The 26,574-nt window shown below is 43.9% G+C and overlaps 1 protein-coding gene across 2 annotated transcripts; it reads left to right on the forward strand.

The window, feature by feature from the left end:
- Positions 1 to 969: 969 nt before the first annotated feature.
- On the forward strand, positions 970 to 25,848 carry tmtc4 (transmembrane O-mannosyltransferase targeting cadherins 4). Of its 2 annotated transcripts, XM_080198053.1 has the most exons (19): positions 970 to 1,148; positions 1,546 to 1,763; positions 3,418 to 3,631; positions 5,235 to 5,350; positions 6,421 to 6,637; positions 7,407 to 7,494; positions 8,384 to 8,481; positions 8,759 to 8,851; positions 10,162 to 10,323; positions 11,441 to 11,643; positions 14,560 to 14,734; positions 14,852 to 14,983; positions 16,727 to 16,806; positions 16,935 to 17,042; positions 18,395 to 18,536; positions 21,051 to 21,165; positions 22,755 to 22,867; positions 23,846 to 23,915; positions 25,009 to 25,848. In XM_080198053.1, the coding sequence occupies exons 3-19, from the start codon at positions 3,470 to 3,472 to the stop codon at positions 25,149 to 25,151; spliced, it is 2,217 nt and encodes a 738-aa protein (XP_080054179.1). In that variant the 5' UTR covers positions 970 to 1,148; positions 1,546 to 1,763; positions 3,418 to 3,469; the 3' UTR covers positions 25,152 to 25,848. The 2 variants fall into 2 exon arrangements, with proteins under 2 accessions (XP_080054179.1, XP_080054178.1); XM_080198052.1 differs by lacking the exon at positions 1,546 to 1,763.
- The last annotated feature ends 726 nt before the right edge of the window (positions 25,849 to 26,574 follow it).

Below are 26,574 nucleotides of genomic sequence, written 5' to 3' on the forward strand. Positions count from 1 at the left end.
GAGTACTGTGTGCAGTTTTGGGCGCCGCACCTGCGCAAAGATATTTTGGCCTTGGAGGGAGTGCAGAGGAGATTTACTAGGCTGATACCGGAGTTGAGGGGGTTGAGCTATGAGGAGAGGCTGAATAAACTGGGCTTGTACTCGTTAGAGTTTAGAAGAATGAGGGGAGATCTCATTGAGACGTATAAGATGATGAATGGGATGGATAGGATAGAGGTGGAGAGACTCTTCCCGCTCAAAAAAGACAGTAGGACTAGGGGGCACAGCCTCAAGATAAAAGGGGGGCGGTTTGGAACGGAGTTGAAGAGGAACTTCTTCACTCAAAGGGTGGTGAATCTCTGGAATTCTCTGCCCGTTGAAGTGGTGGAGGCTGCCTCGCTAAGTATTTTTAAGACGCGGGTTGATGGGTTTTTGATAAGAGAGGGGATTAAGGGTTATGGGGAGAGGGCGGGAAAGTGGAACTGAGCAGCGACAGATCAGCCATGATCTTATTGAATGGCGGGGCAGGCTCGAAGGGCTGGATGGCCTACTCCTGCTCCTAGGTCCTTGTTATGTTATCTTATCCAAACCTGTCTGAACCTATGTTGATATCACATTTTCCTGAGCAACTCAAGTGGTTAACAAAATAAGTTTTGCAGATGTCAGGGTGAACACCCCAAGTTAATGTAACTTAATGAAAAAAAATGCAAAATGCTGCCAGATATTAACAAACATTTTATTTTTCATGTTTAACATTTAGGTTTTCCCTTTGTGCTGTTAGGTGCCCTGTATCAGATGCTGCCTGATTGCCTGCACAGAACCCTTGCAGCTTCCTGCTGTATCTGCAGCCCGGCTGCTGCTGCTGCTTTGATTGACAGCTCAGCCTCCCAGGGGTCTGGCGCATGCGCGCGACGCCCGCCCGCCCTGCCCTGCCCGCACCGGAAGTGGGTCCCACACCGAAAGGGTGCCCGCCCCGCCCGCTGACTGACCGCCAGGCGCCGGGTGCCCACCTTTCCGTTCCGCTCTGCGGACAGCCGGTTCCGGGGCCTGCAGGGAGGTTAAAAAAAAATCAAACAAAACTAAAATCAAAATAAAATAACAAAAATAAAAGAAGATGTCACAGTCCTTCTGCCCTGTGGTGTGAAGATCAGATGGAATTTCTTCTGCAGGTCTGAGAAAAAAGTTTTGAGGGTTTGTTTAGAAATTAAAAAGGTTTATTTCCAATTTGATGGGGTTATTTACAATATAAAAGATCTGTTTTCAATTTAATGGGTTTATCTCCACTTTAATGGGATTATTTCCAATTTAATGGGGTTATTTCCAATATAAAAGCGTTATTTCCAATTTAATGGGTTTATCTCCAGAAGAAAAGACATTTTTCTCATGTAATGGGGTTATTTCCCATATAATAGTTTATTTCCAATATAAAGAGCTTGTTTCCAATTTAATGGCTTCGTTTCCCATATAATGGGGTTATTTCTGATTGAAAAGGGTTTATTTTTAATACTATTTTCAAGAGGGTGGGGTTATCTCCAATTTAAACAGCCTTTTTTTCAATTTAAACAGGTCATTTCTAAATTGAAGATGGTGTGGAAATTAAACAGCAATAAGCTGAAGGAAGTCCTGCATTTCTATGACGTCTTGCACCACCTCGAGGGGTCTCATGTTGCAATGCTCCTTTTCAGCCACATTTGACGTGTAGCTATTGTTGAAGGAATTGAGGCAGTCAATCCACGCACAGGAAAATCCCACAAACAGCAGCGTGATAACCACCAGATAATCTAGTAATGTTTATTGGGGGATAAATATTGGCCCAGTGAATTTCCCTTCACTTTTTTGGATAGTGCCATGGGATCTTCATCCATCTAACTTCAGCTTAATGTCTCAAGTGGAAAATGGCATCTCCAACAGTGCAGCACTCACTCAAAACTGCACCGAGAGTGTCTGGAATTAAAAATTTACTGATGACCATGAAACCCATTGTTGGAAAAACCTATTTGGTTCACTAATCTCCTTTATGGAAGGAAATCTGCTGTCCTTACCCGGCCTGGCCTATATGTGACTCCAGAACCACAGCAACGTGGTTGACTCTCAACTGCCCTTGGGCAATTAGGGATGGTCAATAAATTCTGGCCAGCCAGTGATGCCCATATCCCACAAATGAATTTTTTAAAATCCTCCATTTTGTGCTGAAATTTCTGGAGTGGGAACTAAAATTACGATTTTCTGGCACTGAGGTGCTGCCAACTTGAGAAAGGCTGAAGAATAACAGAAGTGTCAGTGCAAATTCCTTGCCTCGTTCTGAACGTGAATTTTTTTTTAGGGGTCGGGGAACCAAAGTGGCAGATGGAGTTAAGATACAGATTAGCAATGATCTAATTTAATGGCAGAATAGGATTGAGAGAGCTCCCCCTCTACCCTCTCCTGAGCTAGTGGGTCACGCTTAACAAACTATCTATTTTTCATGTGTGTCTGAGTGAACCCAGATATTTGGGTGGCACAGTGGTTAGCACTGCTGCCTCAAGTGCCAGGGATCTGGGTTTGAATCCCAGCTTGGGTCACTGTCTGCATGGAGATTGCATGTTCTCCCCATGTCTGTGTGGGTTTGTTCTGGTTTCCTCCCACACGTGCAAAAAAGTTGTGCCGGTTAAGTGGATTGGCCATGCTAAATTGCCCATTAGTGTCAGGGGGGACTAGCTAGGATAAGTGCATGGGGTTGTGGGGTTGTGGGGCTGGGGCTTGTGTGGGACTGTGGTCAGTGCAGACTTGGTGGGCCGAATGGCCTCCTCCTGCATTGTAGGACTCCGTGGTTCTATGATTTGGAGATTGCAGTTCTCTCAATGTGGCAGAATCTGATAGCCAAGACTGATCATAGGAGTCACCAACCCTCCAGGATTGTCCTGGAGATTAGAATTGAAAGCTACGATTCCCAAGGGCACTGATGTGAGCAGAAATACAGTAAGAAGTCTTGCAACACCAGGTTAAAGTCCAACCAGTTTATTTGATAATAGTTTAATTATCAAATAAACTGGTTGGACTTTAACCTGGTGTTGTGAGACTTCGTACTGTGTTTACCCCAGTCCAATGCTCGCATCTCCACATCACGAGCAGAAATCCCAGAGAAAAATCATTTAAAAATAAAATAGCTTTAATTGCATTTACTTTGAACATTTTCCTTTTATTATTTATTTAAAAATTTGGAGATTGAGGGTGGGAAAGTCAAAAATCACCCAACCAGGTGGGAAGGAGTTGTCCTGTGAGGATTGATGACATTTCACGTCACAAAAGCGCCAGACTAACCAAAGTTGGCAACTGTACATTTCTGTTAAATTGTGTATTTGGCCCATGATTTTTGTTTTATTTGTCCCATCAAAATGATATTCCTGCACTTTTCCAGAGACATTTATCTTGATGTTGTGCTTCCCTTTTTTTGCCTAGGGTATGGATAGGAGAGCCCCAGAGTCCCGGGTATGATGCAAGGTTTAGCACAATGTTGCAGTCTGGATGGAGTTTGGACAACACTCTCCCTGTGCCACGGCTCTCTCAGCATTGGGCAAGGGCTATTATTGGTGCACTAGCCCTCCTGTGTTTTGGCATCAGTTACGATGGAGATTTTGTCTTTGATGACTCAGAAGCTATTATCAACAACAAGGTGTGTGGTTTTGTTGCAGACTTTGATGTCAGCCTTTTAATTGACCACAACATTACCCTTCAAGTTAACAGCTGTTTTAATTGCAAGTTATAGCAAGACCACTAGAAAGCTACAGCTCACATCTCTGTAGCTAGCCAGAGTGGCATATTCTGAGATATATAAGTATTTATAGTTTTCAAATTCAATTACAAGTAATTAGCATATATGAATCACAATCACTTTTAAGCTTGCTTCATTACAATATCCAATCAGCGTGATTGTTTTTATCACAGTCCAGCTAATTTCTGTGTCTGTCAGTCACTCCCTTTTTCTAGTTACAGGTATCTGATTTAATGAAGTTTGCCCAGACGAATGGCCTTGGTGTCTGTCTGTGAAAAGGGTCCTATAAGAAGACCTTTGTTTTTCATAGCAGCTTGTGTGATTTATAAACTTATGTGGCACAGTTATTAGTACTGCAGCCTCAAGGCGCCTGGGATCTGGGTTTGATTCCCAGCTTAGGTCACTGTCTGCGTGGGTTTCCTCGGGGTACTCTGGTTTCCTCCCACTGCCCAAAGATGTGCGGGTTAGGTGGACTGGCCATGCTAAATTGCCCTTTAGCGTCAGGGGGACTAGCTAGGGCATGGTTTTATGGGGATAGGGCCTGGGTGGGATTGTGGTCAGTGCAGACTTGATGGGCCGAATGGTGGCCTCCTGCACTGCATGATTCTATGATTAACCCTTTCATATTTCAAGAAGCCAGACACTTGATGCAAATTAATTATTGCTAGATACTTGTAGAAAAGTGAAAGTGGTTAATGTTGATGTCAATAGTTTGTATGATTTTGTTCCAGTTTCACTCTCAGAGTTATATTAACATTTTGGACTCTGGTTGTCATGTAACAAAAAGGGCAAAAAAGACACTGGAAAGGCTGCAAAACAATTTTACAAAGGTGGTGTCACAAGTGAGCTCATACAAACCAGGCCGGGTCTCTTATCTCTTGAAATGAAGAAAGATGAGGGGTGATCTAATAGAGCTCTTGAAAATAATATAAGGTTTAGACAGCGTGGATACAGGGAGAGTGTTTCTGCTTGCGTGGAAGAGCAAAACTAGAGGTCGCCAATATAAAATGGTCACTAATTCAAAAGGGAATTCAGGAGAAACCTTTTTTTCCAGAGTGCGTTGAGAGTGTGCATCTCACTGAAGTGAATACTTTGATACATTTAGGGGGAGATGTGTAAACACATGAGGGAGAAGGAAATAGGGATTTGCTGCCTTGTCCTGGCACTAACCCTTCCCTCACTGTTGTGCCACACAGGCTCGGCAAGCCACTCAGTTAAGCTGCCGCTAACGGCAGAGGTAGGTTTAAAGGAGCATCTTGAAGCAAGGAAGAGAGGCAGAGAGATTTAGGAGCACCTACAATGGAGCAGTTAAAATTGGCAAGGGTGCAAGAGTCCAGAAATGAAAGAGTGTTGAGATCTCGGAGGATAGTGGGACTGGGAGAAGGTCACAGAGTTAGAGACGAGTGGGGCCTTGGAATGAGTGCGGTGGAAACGCAAGTCAAACATTTTGTTTAAAATACAGAAGCTTTCTCAATTAATTTCTGGTGTTTCCTTCATATGTCAGGATCTTAGACCAGAGACGTCACTTAGAAACCTTTGGGAACATGACTTCTGGGGTTCAAACCTAATCAGCAACACCAGTCATAAATCCTATCGACCATTCACAGTGCTGACATTCCGGTAAGGCTGGGTGAAAGGATTTAGTGTTTGATTTGATTTATTATCGTCACATGTATTAGCGTACAATGAAAAGTATTGTTTCTTGCGCCCTATACAGACAAAGCATACCGTTCATAGAGAAGGAAAGGAGAGTGTGCAGAATGTAGTTACAGTCATAGCTAGGGTGTAGAGAAAGATCAACTTAGTGTGGGGTAAGTCCATTCAAAAGTCTGACAGCAGCAGGGAAGAAGCTGTTCTTGAGTCAGTTGGTATGTGACCTCAGACTTTTGTATCTTACTGTAATGTTTGCTTGTGATATGCAGCATGTATCGTCAAGTATCTGTCCTCCCACCAGGCAATCTCAATTTTAAATTACTAAGGTTAATTTGGCTTTCTATACATTTAAATTAAAAAAAAAATGAACAGGTTCTCTCTTGCATGAATTCTTGTGTTTACAAAGAGCTGGTTATTATCGATGCCTTTAGTGTTGGATTAACAGAGCATGACTACAACAGAATGTAAGAATAGAAACCCTCAGAACATTAAAAAACAGTTGTGCACACTCTTAAGTACATTAACTGTTCAGGTGAATTTGATAGTCAGTATTCAGCCAGCAAGAGTCCACAAATAAATTAGCACTTAATGACACAGGGCAGATTGCCACTTGTCCACGAATCATTCGGGTTGTTTGATTTCATCAGAATAATTCCCTTCCTGTCTATAGTTGCATGGATCAGTTAGTATCTTACTAAACTGAGCAAAAACCCTATTTTCAGTGTAAGCCATCATTCTAGCAGCCATCTAATAGTGCACATAACCTCTGTAGCTGTAGAGAGGTAATAAATAAGGAGGTTCTTGTGGTTGAAGCTAAAAGCTTTCATTGTGATGGTTTGGATTATGGGATTGTTATCTATACTGTGGTAGCGCTTGGCTCATTAAGGAATATTGCCATTGTGTGCGGTATCATTAGAAAATATCATACATATTTTACTTCCACTATTGTACAGCAGCGTAGCATAAAGATGCACTTGATCTGTGTCCATGAAGTTGATGTTTAGTTTTAGATCTGCCTGTATATTCACCTTTCTTAGGCTGAACTACCTGATAGCTGGAGGATTGCACCCGGTTGGATTCCATGTGGTCAACATTGTACTTCACAGCGTGATTTCTATAATGACCCTCGATGTGTTCTCAGTGCTATTAGGTGGTCTCGAACATGATGAGAGAGGAAGGCTGCTGAATAGAGCACCCAAAGCATCATTTCTAGCTGCACTGCTCTTTGCTGTGCACCCGATACACACAGAAAGTGTAAGTACATTCTTTCCAGGTGGGTTTCAGACTGCTTGTAGGTTTGTGGGAGTTCAGTGAGTGTTATCACTTAAAATCAGCACTTCACTACAGTTTGTCTATGTCCACCTTTTATTTTCGGGCAAACAGTTTGGTGACTTAAATTAGAGGAGAACCTGAATCATAGAATCCCCACGGCCATTCAGCCCATCAAGTCGGCACCGTCCCTCCAGCATATCACTCAGGGCCATATCACTGAGTCACATTAGGAGCTATTAGGACTCGGATAGAGTTGAAGAAGCATCCGAAAGGAAGAGAGATTTGGAGAGGACTTGCATGGTGGCACAGTGATTAGCACTGCTGCTTCACAGCGCCAGGGACCCAGGTTCATTTCCCGGTTTGGGGTCCCTGTTTGTGTGGAGTTTGCACGTTCTCCTCTTGTCTGCATGGGTTTCCTCCGGATGCTCTGGTTTCCTCCCACAGTGCAAAGATGTGCTGGTTAGGGTGCATTGACCTGAACAGTCACCGGAGTGTGGCAACTAGGGGAATTTCACAATAACTTCATTGCAGTGTTAATGAAGTCTTACTTATGACGAATAAACTTTACTTTTTTCTTACTTTAAGCAGCACCGATTACAGAATCAAAGAGTGCAGAAGGAGGCCTTTTGACCCATCAAGGAGGTCAAAGGCTACTGGAGGAAAGGAGGCGGGAGGCTGGTCAGGAGAGCAGGAGGTGCATGAAGAATAGTAATGTTAGCACTCACTAGATTTTGTGCTTTTTGTCTTGCAGGTTGCTGGGATCGTTGGCAGGGCAGATCTCCTGTGTGCACTGTTCTTTCTGCTGTCTTTTATCAGCTATTGTAAAGCGTTCAGAAAATGTACGTATCATTATTCAGAGATTGTGTGTGTCCCTGGAATATGGGCACCACGTAATGATGGGTAACCTGTTTGCTCGGAGGTGGCAATCATTGGTGATAGTAATAACAAAATGTCAGGCAGGAAACTTGTGGGTTTGGATGGAAATATTGGTTTTTACAGCCTTTCAAGTATTAATATCTGCTAATCAAGTATAAGATTGGCCAGTGAGTAAGACTAATGTTGCAATATTTTACTCTGTTAAAGGAGTTATGTGTGATTGCTAGATGTTTATTACCACCATATTTTTTTTATTTGTACATGGGATAGTGGCATTATTGGTTAGGCCAGCATTTATTGTCCATCCCTAATTGCCCTTTGAGAAGATGGCGACCAGCCATTGCCTTGAACTGCTGCAGTCCACGTGGTGTAGGTACACCCACAGTGCTGTTAGGGAGGGAGTTCCAGGATTTTGACCCAGTGACAGTGACAGAATGGTGATATATTCCCAAATCAGGATGGTGTGTGGCCTGGAGGGGAACTTGCAGGTGATGGTGTTCCTCATGTATCTGCTGCCCTTGCCTTTCTAGGTGGGTAAGGATTGCAGGTTTGGGAAGTGTTGTCGTAGGACTCTAGGTGAGTTCCTGCAATGCATCTTGTCAATGATACACACGGCTGCCACGGTGCGTCAGTGGTCGGGGGAGTGGATGGGCTGCCAACCGATTTACTTTGTCTGTAATGGTGTTGAGCTTCTTGAGTGCTGTTGGCGCTGCACTTACCCAGGCAAGAGGTGATAAATCCATCCCACTTGTGCCCAGTTGATGTAGTTGTATCAGTAAGGGTGTTACTTTTGCAGTGGTGTTACCAACTACATCAGAATTAAGACCAGTTATTGCACTGATTCTTTTTCAGACGATGCAGAAGGAGAGTTCTCCTTTCACTGGATCTTTGTCAGCTTGTTGCTTTGTGCTGTCGCGATGCTTTGCAAGGAACAGGGTATCACAGTGCTGGTGAGAAAATGTCATCATTATTGGGTTGGGAAAATACATGTTTGTGCTTTTCTGGCCTTTAGTGTGCTTATGTTGTTGTTGGGAGTTTGTCAGCTGGATGTGGGTTCACTCTGAGGATGTGTCACCTAGACATGAATTGTTAACTTTGTTTCTCTCTCTACAGATGCTGCCAGACCTGCTGAGCTTTTCCAGCAATCTCTGTTTTTATTTCAGATTTTCAGCATCTGCAGTATTTTGCTATTATTTATTATTGATAGTCTTGTTTGCCTATACCTAGGGTGTGAACGCAGTCTTTGATGCACTTGTGGTCTGCAAAATGGATATCCTGCAACTAGGCATCGCACTGATACGAAAAGACAAAATCTCTGAGGTACAATTGTGGCTTTGGAATACCACCCCCTTCAATTTACTTTTTATTTGACCCTAAGCTGAACTTTTGCCCTCATTCATCTTCAAATCCCTCCTTATCTCTGTAATCTCCTCCAATCCCAAGCCCTCCCAAGATAAAACCCTACAATGCAGAAGGAGGCTATTCAGCCCATCAAGTCTGGACCGACCTTAATCCCATCCAGGCCCTATGCCCATAACCTCATGCATTTACCCCAACTACTTCTCCTGATACTAAGGGCCAACCCGCACATCTTTGGACTGTGGGAGGAAACAGGAGCACCTGGAGGAAAGCCACGCAGATACAGGAAGAACGTGCAAACTCCACACAGACAGTGACCCAAACTGGGAATCAAACCCGGGTCCCTGGCGCTATGATGCAGCAGTGCTAACCACTGTGCCACCGTGCTGCCCACAAGATCACTGCACTCCACTAATTCTGATCTCTTAAAACATCCCCAGTTTTAGTTAGTCCATAGTTGGCAGCCATGCCTTCAGTTCCACGGACTCCCGTCTGTGGAATTCTCTCCACTTCTCAGTGCTAAAAACTCTGTGTAGCTAGATTGCAGAAGTATCTTTCTATTTTTTAAAAAATAATTATGTTGAAATAGCCATGATGTGAGGGCTTTGGTTTGTTTATGTGGAAGGAAATTTCAGAACATTGACGCTTCATCAGGTGTCATGAATGCTTTTGTTATTTCTGGATTTAGTCATTCCAGCCTGCTCCTGGCTGGTCTCCCACATTTTATCCTCTAAATTAGAGGTTGTCCAAAAGTCTACTACCCGTCTCTGAATTAGCAGCAAGTCCCATCCACCTATTCCTTGACCGTCATTGGTTCCTGGTCAAGCAATGGCATGATTTTCAAATTCTCACCCCTGTTTTTAAATCTCTCGACGGCCTTACCCCCTCCCTATCTCTTATAATCATCTCCAGTTCCATTGCCCTCTGAGATACCTGAACTCCAATTCTATGCAACCCAATATTTTTATTGTTGCCCCATTTGGTGACGGTGCCTTCAGCTGTTTAGCCTCCAAGCTCTGGAATACCTCTCCTTAAACCCCTCTACCGCATCGTAAGACACTGTTTAAAACCTACCTCTGTGACCAAGCTTTTGGTCATCCGACCTAAAATCTCTTTGTGTTGGCTGGACATTACACTTTGTTTTCCAACGTTCCTGTGAAGTGAATTAGGGCGTTTCATTACATCAGAGGTGTTATGCAAATGTAACTCGTTGAAACGCTTGCTGTGCTGGTTTCTCTTATTCTTCTGTTCTGTTTTTGCCTGATCCTCAGAAATCCCTACCATGGAAAAGAGGGTTTTTTACCCGGATTCTGCTGGTGGCGTCCGGCGGGATTGTCCTTCTGTATGGCCGCTGGCGGATAATGGGCACTGGGCCCCCAGCTTTCACCGAAGTGGATAACCCAGCATCATTTGCAGACAGCGCTCTGGTGCGGGTAAGGCTGCCGGTAGCTGCTTTTTAACAGTGGGAACTCCCAGCAGTTTTTAATCACCCAGCGTCAAATGGTCCACACATAAATGCTTTTAAATAGAATTTGTTATTGTCACATGTATTGGGATAGAGCGAAAAGTATTGTTTCTTGCGTGCTATACAGACAAAGCATACTGTTCGTACAGTACATAGGAGAGAAGGAAAGGAAAGGGTGCAGAAAATAGTGTTACAGTTCTCTACACCCAGATAGGATGTAAAGAAAGACCAGCTTAATGTATGATAGGACCATTCAAAAGTAGGATGGCAGCAGGGAAGAAACGATTCTTGAGTCAGTTGGTATGTAATTTTATGTTGTGAGTATGTAATTGTATCACATCAAACCTACAGCACAGAAGAAAATCAATTTGGCCCTTGTGCTGGTGTTGATGTTCCGTAGAAAGCATTCTTTCTGGTTGTATCACAGCTTGGCACGGCTCTTGCTTTGCCCAAGACCACAAGAGACTACAGAAGGTCATGAATGTAGCCCAATCCAAAACGCAAACCAACCTCCCATCCATTGATTCTGTTTACACCTCCCGCTGCCTCAGAAAAGCAGCCAGCACAATTAAGGATCCCACGCCCCTGGATATTCTCTCTTCTACCTTCCATTTACATTCATAGAGAGAGTGCAGAAAGTAGTGTTATAGTCATGGCTGTGTGATAATAAGCCGTTCGGCCCCTCAAGCTTGCTGCACCATTCAATAAGATCATATCTGATCTGATTGGGGTCTCAGCTCCACATTCCACCTATCCCCCCCACCACCACCACCCCCACCTCCATACCCTTTGACCTCCTTGATGGGTCAGATAGCCTCCTGCGCTGTTTGATTCTGTGATCGGGGCTCCTTATTGGTACAATTGTCTGGATTTCCTGCGATCACGAGATGTCACTCCTTGCGGTGCCACCAATATATAAAACAAGAAGGAATGACTTCAGACTCTGCACTGGAGAAGGTCATTTTGTTCCTGGGGGAAAATGTAGTTTTGTTATACAGCTGATTCTTAACTTGGTTATGTAGCTTTTGTCAAAATGGATTAATATTTTAAAAATCTAATTTGTTTGTTTGATTTTGTTTTATCAGGCTATTAATTATAATTATTACTACTCCCTGAACACATGGTTATTAGTCTATCCCTGGTGGCTATGCTTTGATTGGTCAATGGGCTGTTTACCTCTAATTAAATCAATCGGCGACATTAGAATATTTGCCCCTCTCGTACTTTGGACCTTCCTTATTGGGATCATACATCAAGCTTTATGCTCCACAAGCACAGATGAAAGAAGGTAAGGTGTTTGATTTTGATAAATATTTGCCATTCCTAAATGCAAATGAAGTGAGAATTCCTTTTAAAGGGACTTGTTGGGGTTTGATGTTGGAAGGATATTTCCCTCTGACTGGGGGATCCAGAACTGGTGTCACCCTCTAATTTTTATTCGTTTTACAGCACTGTCCCCAACACTGCAGCTTGGAGAGAGACCATTGGCCACTGTCTCAGAATAAGGGGTCAACTATTTAAAATAAGAGGAGAAATTTCTTCCCTCAAGAGGCTCGCGAAGGGCGGCGCAGTGGGTCAGCGTTGCTGCCTCACTGCGCCAGGGAACCAGGTTCGATTCCCAGCTTGGGTCGCTCTCTGTGTGGAGTCTGCACATTCTCCCCATGTCTGCGTGGGTTACTGCCAGGTCCTTTGGTTTCCTCCCACAGTTTGAAAGACATGCTGGTTAGCTGCATTGGCCATGCTAAATTCTCCCTTGTTGTATCCGAACAGGCGCCGGAGTGGTAACTAGGGGATTTTTTTTACAGTAACTTCATTGCAGTGTTAATGTAAACTTACTTGTGACACTAATAAATAGACTTAAAGTTATAAGCCTCCAAAAGGATATTCAAGAATAGTATTGATAGACTTTTGAGTAATAAGGGAATTCGAGATCTTGTGTTAGAGCAGGAAGATGGAACTAAAGCGGATCAGCTGTGAGCATATTGAATGCTGGACCAGGAGAAAGGGGCTGAATGGCCTACCCCTGCTCCTATTTCCTTATATTGAGTGTGCTGATTAAATTAGAGAAAATACAATATTTTAAAATGCGTTTCTTACTTAAGTTCACTTATTTTTAATTATTCTGAAAGAGAGAATCCCAGATGATGTGAAAAGAGAAGGTGAGATTAATCTTTTTGAGGGGAAATTTAATTGAGATGTCCAAATTAACAACATAAATTGATAAGAGTAAATAAGGAGGAATGATTTCCACTGGCAGGAGAGTCGGCACCTGGGGAGACATGGATTGAAGATAATTGGCAATTGATCCAAAGTAGGGAGAGATTTGTTTGACATTCAGCCAGTTGTTGTGAACTGGGATTGCTTCCTGACAGGACATTGGAAACGGCTTCAGTAGTAACCTTCAAAAGAGCAATTGGGTAAATTCTTGAAAAGAGAGCATTTGCAGATCTGTGGGGAGAGAGCAGTGAGAGGGGATTAAGGGTTATGGGGAGAGGGCGGGAATGTGGAACTGAGCCACGACAGATCAGCCATGATCTTATTGAATGGCGGGGCAGGCTCGAAGGGCTAGATGGCCTACTCCTGCTCCTATTTCTTATGTTCTTATGTTTCAAAGTGCTGGAACAGGCACAATGGGCAGAATGGTCTCTATGGTTTACAGAGGAAGGGAAGTCAGGGTGCTTGCTGAGCTAGCTGTTTGGTAGCATCCTGTATTGATTCATTATTCAATCTTCATCACAGGTTGGCATGGTGGCACAGTGGTTACCGCTGCTGTTTCGATTCTGGCCTCGGGTGACTATGTGGAGTTTGCACATTCTCCCCATGTCTGTGTGGGTTTCCTCCAGGTGCTCTGGTTTCCCCTCAGTCCAAAGATGTGTGGGATAGATGGATTGGCCATGTTAAATTGTACCTTGTGTTGTGGAATCAGCTAGGGTAAATGCATGGGGTTATGGGGATAGGGCCTGAGCGGGAGTGAGGTCAGTGCAGATTCAATGGGCCGAATGCTCTCCTTCTGCATTGTAGGGATTCTATGATTCTATGGCTTCAGAGAGTCTTTCAGAGAGAGATATTTGAATGAAGAAATATTCTGGGGGTGGGGGGCGTACACAATTATTATCTTGTATTTAGTCTAAACGTTGTCTTAAACAAGATCCATTGTACTGGATTTTTAAGCCAGAGAATATCCACTTGGATGACATACCTAATGTGTCCATCCCTGGATAATGGCATTGACTTGAGTTGGAATCTATATCTGTTTGAAAAAATAATTGTACGAAATGTCCAGCACAGAAACAGACCATTCGGCCCAGCTGGTCCTTGCTGGTGTTTATGCTCCAGCGCCAAACTCCTCCTGCATCTCTTCATCCCACCCTATTAATATATCCATCTATTCCTTTCTCCCTCATGTTTATCTCATCTCTCCATTACCCTGTTTGTATTGTTCACTTCAACCACTCACTCTGGTAGCGAGCCCCACCTTCTCAATACCCAGTAAAGAAATATCTCCCGAATTCTCATCCAGTTACCCTATTCTTCCTTCATGTGTTTCTCTTTAAATGCATTTGTGCTATTTGCCTTGACTGTGGTAGAGAGCTCCTTTTCAGATTTGTTGGTGACTCAATCCCCCGTCATAACCTTGTCATTCAGGTACAATTCACAAGCACAGTTTGGTCAATAACAGGCTGATAGGTTGTTGAGGACATACCTGTTAGATATGTACCTAAAGGAACATTCTACCCAAAAGACCCCCCCACCCCCCACAAAGAACATTCTCTGGCTGGAAATAAGACACTGTCTTCTGTAAGGCTACGTTTTGATTTATGTGTCAAAAAAACTCGTCTGAACGTTGGATAAAGGAAGATAATAGATGTTTTATAAGCAGCTGATGTATTTATCAATTGGTGTCCTTTCCCCTTGTAAAATCTGTAATTCCAGTTATTCACTCGTTACCGCGTTGTTAGGTAGCATATTTCAGGAGGAAACCTTTGATTTGCTTGCTGCTCTGCAACATTCAAAGCAAATGCTGAAAAAGGTTTTATTGTGTATGAGAGATGAGCAGTTAATTTTAAGATAACTGGTATCTCTCTCCAAAGGGCTTATTAACCAAGTTTGAATGTAACTGAAATCTGTATTGTCGTGTTAAATCTATTAGTTTTCTAAGCTGCAAACATGTCATGTGAACAAATGTATTTGGATGCATTTACAGAATCCTTGCCTCTGGAATCGCTCTGATCATCATCCCGTTTCTCCCTGCATCGAACATTTTCTTCCGAGTGGGGTTTGTGATTGCGGAGAGGGTGATCTATCTCTCCAGCGCTGGTTACTGTATGCTGCTGGCTTACGGCATTTGTATTTTGTTGAGGAAAAGCAGGCGATTCAAGGTAGGGTACACGTTTGTTTTTAATTTTTTTTCACCCCTGGTAAGCTTCACAAGCTCCAGGCTCGAAGTGGATTCTCAATCTCAGTTTATAACTTTTTGCTGTGTGATTTTTCCTTAGAACGTCATCACTGTCGCTGTGACAAGCTTGGTAATTCTGAATATTATGCAATGTGTCAGGCGCAGTTCCCACTGGAGAACAGAGGAAGATCTTTTTACAAGCGCTTTGTCAGTCTGTCCCTTCAATGCCAAAGTAAGGAAATACATTTATTTGAGGGAAAAAAAACTTAATGCAAATGTTCTTTTATTAATTTAGATCAATCACAATAGAAGTTAATACTCTTATTTACTGATTAAACCATGAGTGTAACGTATTATGCAGCAGCTTGCATTTAATTTTCTCAGCATAATAATTTTGACAGTATCCTGACCATGTGTTCCATTTCTATAGTGCCTTTCATAAACCCTGGGCTTCTCAAAGTATTTTACAGCTAATGCAATACTTGTCACAATATAGTCAGTCTTGTGTTGTAGGCAGCACCTGATTCATTTTGTATGCACCCAGCTCCTGTAAACAGAAAGGTGATAATGACCAGATGATCTGTTTGGTTCATCTCAGAGCCCCACACGGAGCACCCTTCCTGAGTAAGATCTACCAGCAGATATTCTCTGGAGCAGGGAATGAGAAACACGGGAAAAATAAAAGTTTATTTATTAGTGTCACAAGTAGGCTTACATTAACACCGCAATTAAGTTACTGTTAAATCCTCCTAATCACCACACTCCGGTGCCTGTTCGGGTACACTGAGGGAGAATTTAGCACGGCCAATGCACCTAACCAGCACATCTTTCAGGCTGTGGGAGGAAACTGGAGCACCCAGAGGAAACCCACGCAGACACAGGAAGAACATGCAGACTCAACACAGATAGTAACCCAAGCTGGGAATCAAACACAGGTCCCTGGCACTGTGAGGCCGCAGTGCTAACCACTGTGCCATCCCCAAGTCACTAACTGGTTTCTTGTGACAGACTCCATCAGTCAAATAACAGGCTTTTGAATATACCAGGAAAAGAGAGGTCCTTCCTAAACAGGTTCAGGAGAAGCCAGGGCTCCTATGTGGCCAGACTCCACCACTGGAGCCTCAGTACAAACCACTTATGCACCTTGGAAAGACACAAACAATGCTGCATATTACTGAGGAATAAAGCAAGGTGATGGACTGCTCACCTTAAACTCAGTCAATGAGGGGGCTATGACTTGGCTTGGCATTCGATAAACTAACAAGAAAGTGGATGGTGAGATAAATGTTGGTCCACACCCGAGAGTGAATGATCCCACTCTTCTTCAGTGTAATGTGTAGAAGGCTGAGGGGTGATCTTTTAGAGGTCTATAAAATAATAAGGGGCACAGATCAGCTAGATAGTCAGTATGTTTTCTCAAAGGTAGGGAGGTCTAAAACTAAAAGACATAGGTTTAAGATGAGAGGGGAGGGATACAAAAGGGTCCAGAGGGGCAATTTTTTCACACAGAGCGGTGAGAGTCTGGAACAAACTGCCAGAGGTGGTAGTAGAGGCGGGTACAATTTTGTCTTTTAAAAATCGTTTAGACAGTTGCATGGGTAAGATGAGTATAAACGGATATGGGCCAAATGCAGGACTGGCTGAGGGGTTTTTAAAAAAAAGGGCAGCATGGACAAGTTAGGCTGAAGGGCCTGTTTTCATGCTGTAAACCTCTATGACTCTATAATGCCTGGGATCCTCTACAGCCCGAGTGGGCACTTGGCCCCGTGGTTTAGCGTCTCAACCAAAAGACTGCGTGTCCGACAGTGCTGCATTGGAGTGTTGGTCTGGATTTTTGTGCTCAAGCCCCAAACCTCTGACTCGAAGTTGAGAGTGCTGCTAACTGAGCCACGTCTGATACTGATAGCGCTGGATGTTGGGGTGCATTATATCGCCTTTGTCATTCAATATTGATGAAGCCTTTTGTTTCCTGCAGGTGCACTACAATGTTGGGAAAAACCTAGCTGACAGAGGAGAAGAAATATCTGCCATCCAATATTACAGAGAAGCTGTTAGGTATCCTCACACCTCACCTTGTTAGTTACAATTACATTCTGGAAGGTGCAGAGTTCACTCTTCAACTAGAAACAAATTTATCTGTGATTTAAAAAAAAAATTCAGAAACCTTTTGTTTTACTTTTCAGACTTAATCCAAAGTATGTCCATGCCATGAACAATCTGGGGAATATCTTAAAGGAAAGGAAGGAGCTACATGAAGCCGAGAAGTTACTCTCCAGAGCTGTGGCTATTCAGTACGTCTCAATTTAAGCTTAAGTATACTCAGTTCACGTCTCAGGAGACCATCAAGACTGGAGGGCATTAATACAAGATAGTCATTAAATAATCTGATAAGGAACTCACGAGAAACTTCTTTACCCAGAGACAGAAGCAAAGATCAAAATGTGAAACAAGCTCCTCAGCAAACTTCATGGGGCACAGATAGAAACATAGAAGATAGGAATCAGAGGAGTACATTTGGCCCTTCGAGCCTGTTCCACCATTCATCATCATCATGGCTGACCATTCAACTCAGTAGCCTAATCCTGCTTTCTCCTCATAACCTTTGATCCCATTCACTCCAAGTGCTATATCCAGCCGCCTCTTGAATACATTCAATGTTTTGGCATCAGCTACTTCCTGTGGTAATGAATTCCACAGGCTCACCACTCTCTGGGTGAAGAAATGTCTCCTCATCTCCATCCTAAATGGTCTACCCCAAATCCTCAGACTGTGACCCCTGGTTCTGGACTCCCCCACCATCAGGAACATCCTCCCTGCATCTACCCTGTCTAGTCCTGTTAGAACTTTATAAGTCTCTATGAGAGCCCCCTTCATTCGTCTGAACTCCAGCGAAAACTATCCTAACCTAGTCAATCTCTTCTCATACATCAGTCCCATCATTTCCAGAATCAGCCTGATAAACAAGGGGTGCAGCAACGGTTCACTGCTCTGAGTCCTGAGCTGAGGAAGTTGTCCTATGAGGAGAGATTGAATATATGACACGGCACGGTGTGCGGAGTTTGCGCATTACCCCCGTGTCTGTGTGGGTTTCCTCCAGGTGCTCCAGTTTCCTTCCACAATGCAAGGATGTGCGGGTTAGGTGGATTGGCCATGCTAAATTGCCCCTTAGTGTCAGGGGGACTAGCCAGGGTAAATGCATGGGGTTATGAGGATAAGGCCTGGGTGGGATTGTGGTCGTTGCAGACTCGATGGGCTGAATGGCCTCCTCCTGCACTGTAGGATTCTGTGAGACTTCTGGAACTTTCTGCGGAGCTGGGGATATTCAATCAATGAAGATATTCCGATCAGGTGTGGACAGATTTTGGGGCATTGAGGGAAATGGGGATAGTATGGAGAGGTGTAGCTGGAGTAGATGAGCCATGATCTTACTGGCTCGAGGGGCTGAATGGCCTACTCCAGCCCTATTTCTTCTGTTCCAGACAGGGTGAGGTGTGGTGGTTTGCCGGAGACTGATGTGGAGCATAAACGCCAGCAGGTACACCATCTGTGGTTGTGTGCTGTAAGTTAGTGCCATTCTGTTTGGCAGTACCTTTGTTTTAAAAGCACAAAGATCTAATTTTCTCCTTTGGTTCCTGGTGCACAGACCTGACTTTGCTGCTGCCTGGATGAATCTCGGGATCGTACAGAACAGTCTGAGCAAATTTGAAGAGGCTGAAAGGAGTTACTGGACAGCAATAAAATACAGGAAAAAATATCCAGACTGCTACTACAACTTAGGACGTCTGGTAGGTCTGTACCAAACCTGCTGTCATAAGAACATAAGAAATAGGAGCAGGAGTAGGCCATCTAGCCCTGCGAGCCTGCCCTGCCATTCAATAAGATCATGGCTGATCGGAAGTGGATCAGTTCCACTTTCCTGCTCTCTCCCCATAACCCTTAATTCCCTTGTCTGTCAAAAACCTATCTACCCGTGACTTAAATATATTTAGCGAGGCAGCCTCCACCACTTCAACAGGCAGAGAATTCCAGAGATTCACCACCCTTTGAGTGAAGAAGTTCCTCCTCAACTCTGATCTAAACTGTCCCCCCCCCCCTTATCTTGAGGCTGTGCCCTCTAGTCCTGCTGTCCTTTCTAAGCAGGAGGAATCTTTCTACCTCTACCCTATCCATCCCCTTCATTATCTTATACGTCTCTATAAGATCCCCCCTCATCCTTCTGAACTCCAACGAGTACAGACCCAGTCTATTTAGTCTCTCTTCATAGTCCAACCCCCTCATCTCCGGTGGACTATCTCCATAATCCAACCCCCTCAGCCTGTCTGATCTTATAATGATAAAACACCCTTATGTTTGCCAGAAATATAATTCAGAACTATTCACATGGGAACAAATTATTTACTTGGGAGGGAGTCCCAAAACTCGGAGCCGTTGATATAACGAGCAAAATACTGCAGATACTGCAAATGTGAGATAAAGCCAAGAGGCCGGACCTGAAACATTAGACTCGGTTTCTTTCTCCAAGATTCTACCTGACGTATTTCCAGCATTTTCTGTCCATAAATATAAGATAGCCACTAATAAATCCAATAGAGAATTCTGGAGAAATTTCTTCATTCAGAGAGTGGTGAGAATATGGAACTCGCTGCCACGGGGTGTGGCTGAGGCAAGTAGACAGAGGGATTTAAGGGGAAGCTTGATAACCACACAAGGGAGAAATTTACAGAAGGACATGTTGATAAGAGACACCAAAGGCTGGCTGGAGCAGGTTTGTGGAGGGAGCATAAGCACAATAAGAGACCACACGGTCTGTTTCTGTGCTGTAAGATTCAATATTGAGAATGTGCGACTTGCAGACTTGACCATGTGTTGGGGGGGTGACACTTGGAGGATCAGATCGTTGGGTTGTTTGGAGGTTTGCATGTGCCCTCCAATGCTTTGGCTTTGCCTTTGCCTTTGCAAGTCCCTGATCAAGTCTCTCTCCCTCTGCAAAAGGACTGCAGGGGCGGCATGATGGCACAGTGGTTAGCACTACTGCTTCACAACGCCAGGGACCCGGTTCAATTCCCAGCTTGGGTCACTGTCTGTGTGGATTCTACACATTCTCCCCATGTCTGCATGGGTTTCCTCCAGGCGCTCCAGTTTCCTCCCACAGTCCAAAGATGTGTGAGTTAGATGGATTGGCTGTGCTAAATTGCCCCTTAGTGTCAGGCAGACTAACTAGGGTAAAATGTATGGAGATAAAGTCTGGGTGGGATTGTGGTCGGTGCAGGCTCAATGGGCCAAATGGCCGCCTTCTGCACTGTAAGGATTCTATGTTTCTATGACTGGTGTATGAAAGTAGAGGAATGTTGTTGCAATTGTATAGGGCGCTGGTGAGGCAAAATCTGGGGTATTGTGTCTAGTTGTGGTCTCCTTATTTGAGGAAGGTTGTGGTGGCATTGGAGGCAGTTCAGAGGAGGCTCACCAGATTGATTCAGGGGATGAAAGGGTTGATGTTTGAGGAGAGATTAAACAGTTTGGACTTGTACTCACTGGAGTTGAGAAGGATGAGAGGGGATCTGATCGAAGGATATAAAATATTAAAAGGGATTGAAAATGTAAATGTAGACCAAATGTTTCCTCTTATGAAGAAATCTAGAACAAGAGGTTACAGGTATAGGTTGAGAGGTGATAGATTTAAAACTGAGATGAGGAGGAACTACTTCTCAGAGGGGGGTGAATTTGTGGAACTCGATGCCCCATAGAGTCTGAATCATTGAATGGTTTCAAGAATGAGATATATTTCCAACTTAAAAGAAACAGATTAAAGGGATATAGGGAATAGGTGGGGAGATGGATTTGAGACCAGGGAGAGATCAGCTGTGATCTGATTGAGCCTGCTCCGCCATTCAAAGGGCTGAATTTGCCTACTTCTGATCTTAATTCCTATGTTTCATACCTCCCCCCGCTTGAACCTTCTCCATTCTACTCAGTCAGATGTCTCGTGGGTCAATGGGCCATGCTTGACCTCTTCAGGGATGCTTTGCGGGTATTCCTGAAGTATTCCCCGAGTCTCCTGCCCTGATCATGTTCTGGGTAAGACCGTTGCTTTGGGAATCTGGTGTCAGGCTCACAAACGGCACCCAGGGGAGCTGGTTTAGTGTGATTAATGACTTGGTGCTGCTCACATTGACCAGTGAGAGGATTCTGACCAGAGATAATATTCCAGCAGTGACACATCACAAAACCATGAACTTTGGACAAATATCAATTCAGGAGGTGGTTTTAATTTTGCTGTCATTTATGTTTAAATGTTTCAGTACGCAGACCTGCACCGTACAGTAGATGCTCTCAACGCATGGCGGAATGCTACCCTTCTCAAACCTAGCCACAGTCTGGCTTGGAATAACTTGATCATATTACTTGATAACACAGGTAACATTTCTTTTTATATTAATACGTTCATGAACTGTGGGTGTCGCTGGCTTGGCAATTGATGATGGTTTCATGGCCACTGTTACTGAGACTGACTTCCCAATTCCAGATCGATTAATTGAATTTAAATTCCACCAGCTGCCTCAGTGGGATTTGAACCCGTGTCTCCCAGAGCATTAGCCTGGGCCTCTGGATTGTTAGGCCACTGACATTATCATGATATCACCATTTCCCCACATGTGGCTTGGTAGCAGATTTTATTTAAATGCATTTGTGAAGGACCCTGTGACATGTTACAGGGATAGTCTGCTATGTAAATGCAAGTTGTTAGTGGGGAAGAGGTGTTTACTTTGATGCGTGGTGCATCCAAAGGCCACCACAGCGTGGAAACTGCTGTGTTGTGAACTGTGTTAAAACTGGTACAGTTGGGCCTTCCAAGACCATAAGGCACAGGAGCAGAATTAGGCCATTCAGCCCATTGAGTCTGCTCCACCATTCAATCATGGCTGATATTTTTCTCACCCCCATTCTCCTGCCTTTTCCCCATAATCCCTGACCCCCTTATTAATCATGAACCTATCTATCTCTGTCTTAAAGACACTCAATGACCCGGCCTCCACAGCCTTCTGCGGCAAAGAGTTCCACACATTCATCATTCTCTGGTTGAAGAAATTCCTCCTCATCTCTGTTTTAAAGGATCGTCCCTTTAGCCTGAGGTTGTGCCCTCTGGTTCTAGTTTTTCCTACGAATGGAACATCCTCTCCATGTCCACTCTATCCAGGCCTCGCAGTATCCTGTAAGTTTCAATAAGATCCCCCTCCTCATCCTTCTAAACTCCCAATGAGTACAGACCCAGATATATTCAAGAGTGGTAGTTTGGTTGATCCACCTGGAAATGGGTTGAATCACAAAAGTCTGAGTCAGTCCACTGCCCCCTGAGAGTAACCTGAAAATGACTTGCAGAACATATACAAAACAATTGGACTGGGGTGGCACGGTGGCGCAGTAATTAGCACTGGGATCCAGACTCGATTCCTGGCTTGGGTCACTGTCTGTGCGGAGTCTACACGTTCTCCCCATGTCTTTCCTCCAGGTGCTCCAGTGTCCTCCCACAGTCTGAAAGAAGTGCTGGTTAGGGTGCATTGGCCGTGCTAAATTCTCCCTCAGTGTAACCCGAACAGGCGGCCAGAGTGTGGCGACTAGGGGATTTTCACAGTAACTTCACTGCAGTGTTAATGTAAGCCTGCTCGTGATTAATAAATAGACTTTTTTTACTTTGGATTGGGATACAGTTGTTAGCTTCTTAGTAAATTTAATAAAACGTTAATTCAGAATCTTTCCTAATGTTCCTATTAGTGGTGTAAACAATCCAGTTTAATTTTTGGAACTTTCTTGAAGGTCCACAATTGACCTCTCTCTTGGGCGATAGATTCAGCCAGACCATTACAGGAATGTAACTGGCCTTGAAATCCCACAATCTCTTCCACGATTTTGCATGAATTGCACCGAAAAAAGCAATGTAACCAAGCGGGTTACATTGCTGCAAATGGCTGTTTTGATAGTTAAACCGGTGTTGTCTCAATAACCAGGTAATTTAGCACAAGCTGAAGCTGTTGGAAAGGAAGCTCTGAAGTTACTACCCAACGATCACACCATCATGTTTTCATTTGCAAATGTGCTCGGCAAGTTGAAAAAGTACAAGGTGAGTTGTCACAACCTGTGGAATGTGTAGAGATTTATTTTTAAAGTATAACAGAGACATGCGTAATTCCTCTCTCGAGTCTGTGAGGCAAAGTAGTTTCAACTGTTTTCAAGCCACACTTTGCATCTTAAATGATATCAGCCATGGTTCAGTTGATATCACACTCTCACACTCACTGTGTCAGCCTTGATTCTCTACAGAACGTGGAGTGAACTCACAACCTTGTGGATCAGAGACAAGACTGATAGGTACAGAACAACAGCCGACAACAATTAGAAAGTGCAAAAACACAGACCACAGCTGAACCAGCCCATAGTCATGTTATCACTTTGCTCTTGAAGAATCATAGAATCTCTACAGTGCAGAAGGAGGCCATTTGGCACATTTAGACTGCGCATTAATTCTCTGAAAGCACAATCCCCATGACCCTGTGCATTTAGCATGACCAATACACCATAGGATGGCATGGTGGCGCAATGGTTAGCACTGCTGTCTCACAGCGCCAGGGACTGGGTTCAATTTCTGGCTTGGGTCAGTCTCTGTGCAGAATCTGCACGTTCTCCCTGTGTCTGCATGGGTTTCTTCCAGATGCTCCGGTTTCATCCCACAGTCCAAATGACATGCTGGTTAGATGCATTGGCTGTGCTAAATTCTCCCTCAGTGTACCCGAACAGATGCCGGAGTGTGGCGACTAGGGGATTTTCACAGTAACTTCATTGCAGTGTGAATGTAAGCCTACTTGTGACACTAATAAATAAACTTTAAAACCTAACCTACACATGTTTGTACTGTGGGAGGAAACTGGAGCACCCAGAGGAAAACCACGCAGACACGGGGAGAATGTGCAAACTCCACACAGTCGCCCAAGACCAGAATCGAACCTGGGTTCTTTGATTTAGGGCCTGTAGTTTTTCTTTTAAATTCAAAATGTTAAGAACTTAAAAGTATGTAAACTGTTAACTGTTTCTGTGTATACAGGAATCTGAAAATCTGTTTCTGAAAGCGCTTCAGATTAATCCAACCATAGCAAGTTATCATGGAAATTTAGGTGGGTGTCATTTTTAAGCAACTAAAGCATTGAACATATTTCTGACTATTTGCAGCTTTTAATATCAGAACCTTTATCCTCCCAATGTCACTATATGGAGAACATTAAAGTATAAGTTCAGGAACATTGCTCCCAATTTCTTGAATGATAGCCAAATGCTGATGCTTGATATGTTATTATTAGATAAAGTGACATTTAGAAATATAAATTCAGAGATCGTTGTAAGCAAATACATCTTATAATGAAGATTTCACTGTGCTTCTGATAAACAGTCAGGGCAAAATTAGGACATTGCCTCTTAAGAAGCAAACTGAGACTGCGATCCTAATTTGTACTGAGTCCCGATGACATATAACTCCTGTTTCACTGACCCTACATCGTCTCCTGGTCCAACAACGTTCTGATATTAAAATTCTCACCCTTGTTTTTAAATACCTCAATGAACTCCCCTCTCCCTATCTCTGAAATGCTGCTCCTTCATCAGACTATTCACCTGATGAAGGAGCAACGCTCCGAAAGCTTGTGCTACTAAATAAACCTGTTGGACTTTAACCTGGTGTTGTGAGACTTCTTACTGTGCCAATCCCAATACAACGCCGGCATCTCCACCTCATATTATCATGGCTGCATTTTAGGTGCCGCCCTTTAATTCCTAGTTGAGGTGGCCAGTGGCAGCTCTTTGAAAGAGTCCCACTCCCCCATGCTCTTTCCCCTTAGCCCTGCAGTCTCTCTTTCCCCTTTTTGACCATTTAACCAATTTGCTGTTGAAAGTAACTATTCAGTTTGCTTCCGCCGCCCCCTCAGGCGCAAGCAGATCACAATAACTCGCTGAGTCAATAAAGTCCTCATCGCATTAATGTTCTTTTTGCCAGTTCTGTTAAATTTCTGATCTTTGGTTACTGACCCACCCAACAGGGAAAAGGGATTCTCGTTGTTTACTCCGCGCAATTTTGAAAATTCCATTCAATCCCCTCGGCTCCCAGAAGAACAAACCGAGCCTTTGCACTCGTTAACAATCCTGTAGTCTGGAACATCAAACCCGGGCAAGTTTTTACCATGTTTGGGTAACAGAAAGTTTGTCCTTCTTCTGCAGCCGTACTTTACCATCGCTGGGGCAGACTCGATCTGGCCAGGGAACGATATAAACTCGCTCTGAAACTCGATCCAGCCTCTCCGGGGATTGAGGAGAACTACAACCTGCTGAAGAAAAAGCTTGAACAAGTGAAGAGAGGCTGATGGCGACGGGAGAAGATTTAAGGGACCTACAAGAGCTCACTTGTTGGAAAAAGGCGAGCGGCAGCACTGGTGAACTGGACTCGCACATTAATCTCAGCCTAAACCAGTCGTCTCATCACGTTTGCACTGCGACAATGCTAGTTCCACATCTGTTTAGTCCTCTTTCCATGAAGCCTCAAATTCCCTCTTTAATATTCCAATTATCTCAGCTGTTGTAGTCACTTCCGCTGATGCACTGACTTGAAAATCCTGCTCCAGTTCTGTCCGTTAACAGACTTGGTGTGTCTTGGAGCCGGGAAGTCATTGCCAGAATCTGATCATACATCCCTTGATCCAGTATTTCAGGTTGTAGAATGGCAGGACCCAGGAACAGGGGAAGGCCATTCAGCCCTTCAATCCTGCTCCACCTGTCAGCCAGTTCATGGCTAATCTGACTCTTAACTCCAAATATAAAAGCAAAATCCTGCGGATTTTGAAAACGCTGGAAAATCTCAGCAGGACTGACAGCATCTGTATAGTCGGAATAGAACCAACGTTTCACGTTTGGATGACCCTTCATCAGAGCTGCCAGAGGATCATCCAGACTTGAAATGTTGGCTCTATTCTCTTTCCACAGATGCTGTCAGACCTGCGGAGATTTTCCAGCATTTCCTGTTTTTGTACCTTTACCCCACCTACCCACCTTGGTTCCCTAACCTTCAGTCCCCTGACCCAAAAAAACCTATCAATTCAGTTTTGAAATTTTCAATTGCCCCGCACCCCCCCGTCATCTCAATCTCAGCAGGTTTTTTTTGGGGAAGGGGTGGTGAGGAAAAAGTTCCAGATTTTCACTCCCCTTTGTGTGAAGTGCGTCTAGACATCACCTCCTCCAGGACAATTAGGGATGGGCAATAAATGCTGGTCTAGCTAGCGACACCTACGTCCCATTGCTCTAATTTTAAGGCCCTGTCTCCTTGTTTAGGACTCCTTTCACTAGATAAATAATTTATCTCTCTCTCCCCTACCAATCCCCTAAACACCTCCATTAAATTACCCCTTAATCTCAACTAGAGGGAATGTAAATCAAATCCATGCAAACTTGATCCTTTTTCCTTTGGTGAATCTGTTACTTCCAAGGCTAGTATATCCTTTCTGAGACATGGTGCGCAGAACTGAATGCAGTTATATTCTAAACGGAGTCTAGCCAAAGCTTTACCTGACAGTAGCATTGTATTCTTGACCACATGAGATTAGGGCCTAACATTCCGTTCAATGGCCCTATCACTTTTAATTTGTGTCCGTCAGCTAACTTGTGATTTCCACAGTCACACCCCGAAATCTCCCTGCTCCTCCGCAGCTCCCAGCTCCTCACTACCAGCACTCCAGCCAATCTTTCTCAGGTCCAAGTCAGGTGACGTTTGTGACAAGTGGGAGCGACTGGCTT

This window comes from Carcharhinus amblyrhynchos, chromosome 10 (assembly GCF_965287045.1).
Source record: "Carcharhinus amblyrhynchos chromosome 10, sCarAmb.v2.hapA, whole genome shotgun sequence".
In the NCBI taxonomy this organism is placed as follows: Eukaryota; Metazoa; Chordata; class Chondrichthyes; order Carcharhiniformes; family Carcharhinidae; genus Carcharhinus; species Carcharhinus amblyrhynchos.

What these genes read in the sequence shown, in the direction of transcription:
- tmtc4 (XM_080198053.1), top strand. Translation starts at nt 3,470, where the DNA reads ATGTTGCAGTCTGGATGGAGTTTGGACAACACTCTCCCTGTGCCACGG. An exon ending in AACAGGGTATCACAGTGCTG is followed by an intron (nt 8,482 to 8,758) that starts GTGAGAAAATGT and finishes GCCTATACCTAG; the next exon opens with GGTGTGAACGCAGTCTTTGA. An exon ending in AAGTTATCATGGAAATTTAG is followed by an intron (nt 23,916 to 25,008) that starts GTGGGTGTCATT and finishes CTTCTTCTGCAG; the next exon opens with CCGTACTTTACCATCGCTGG.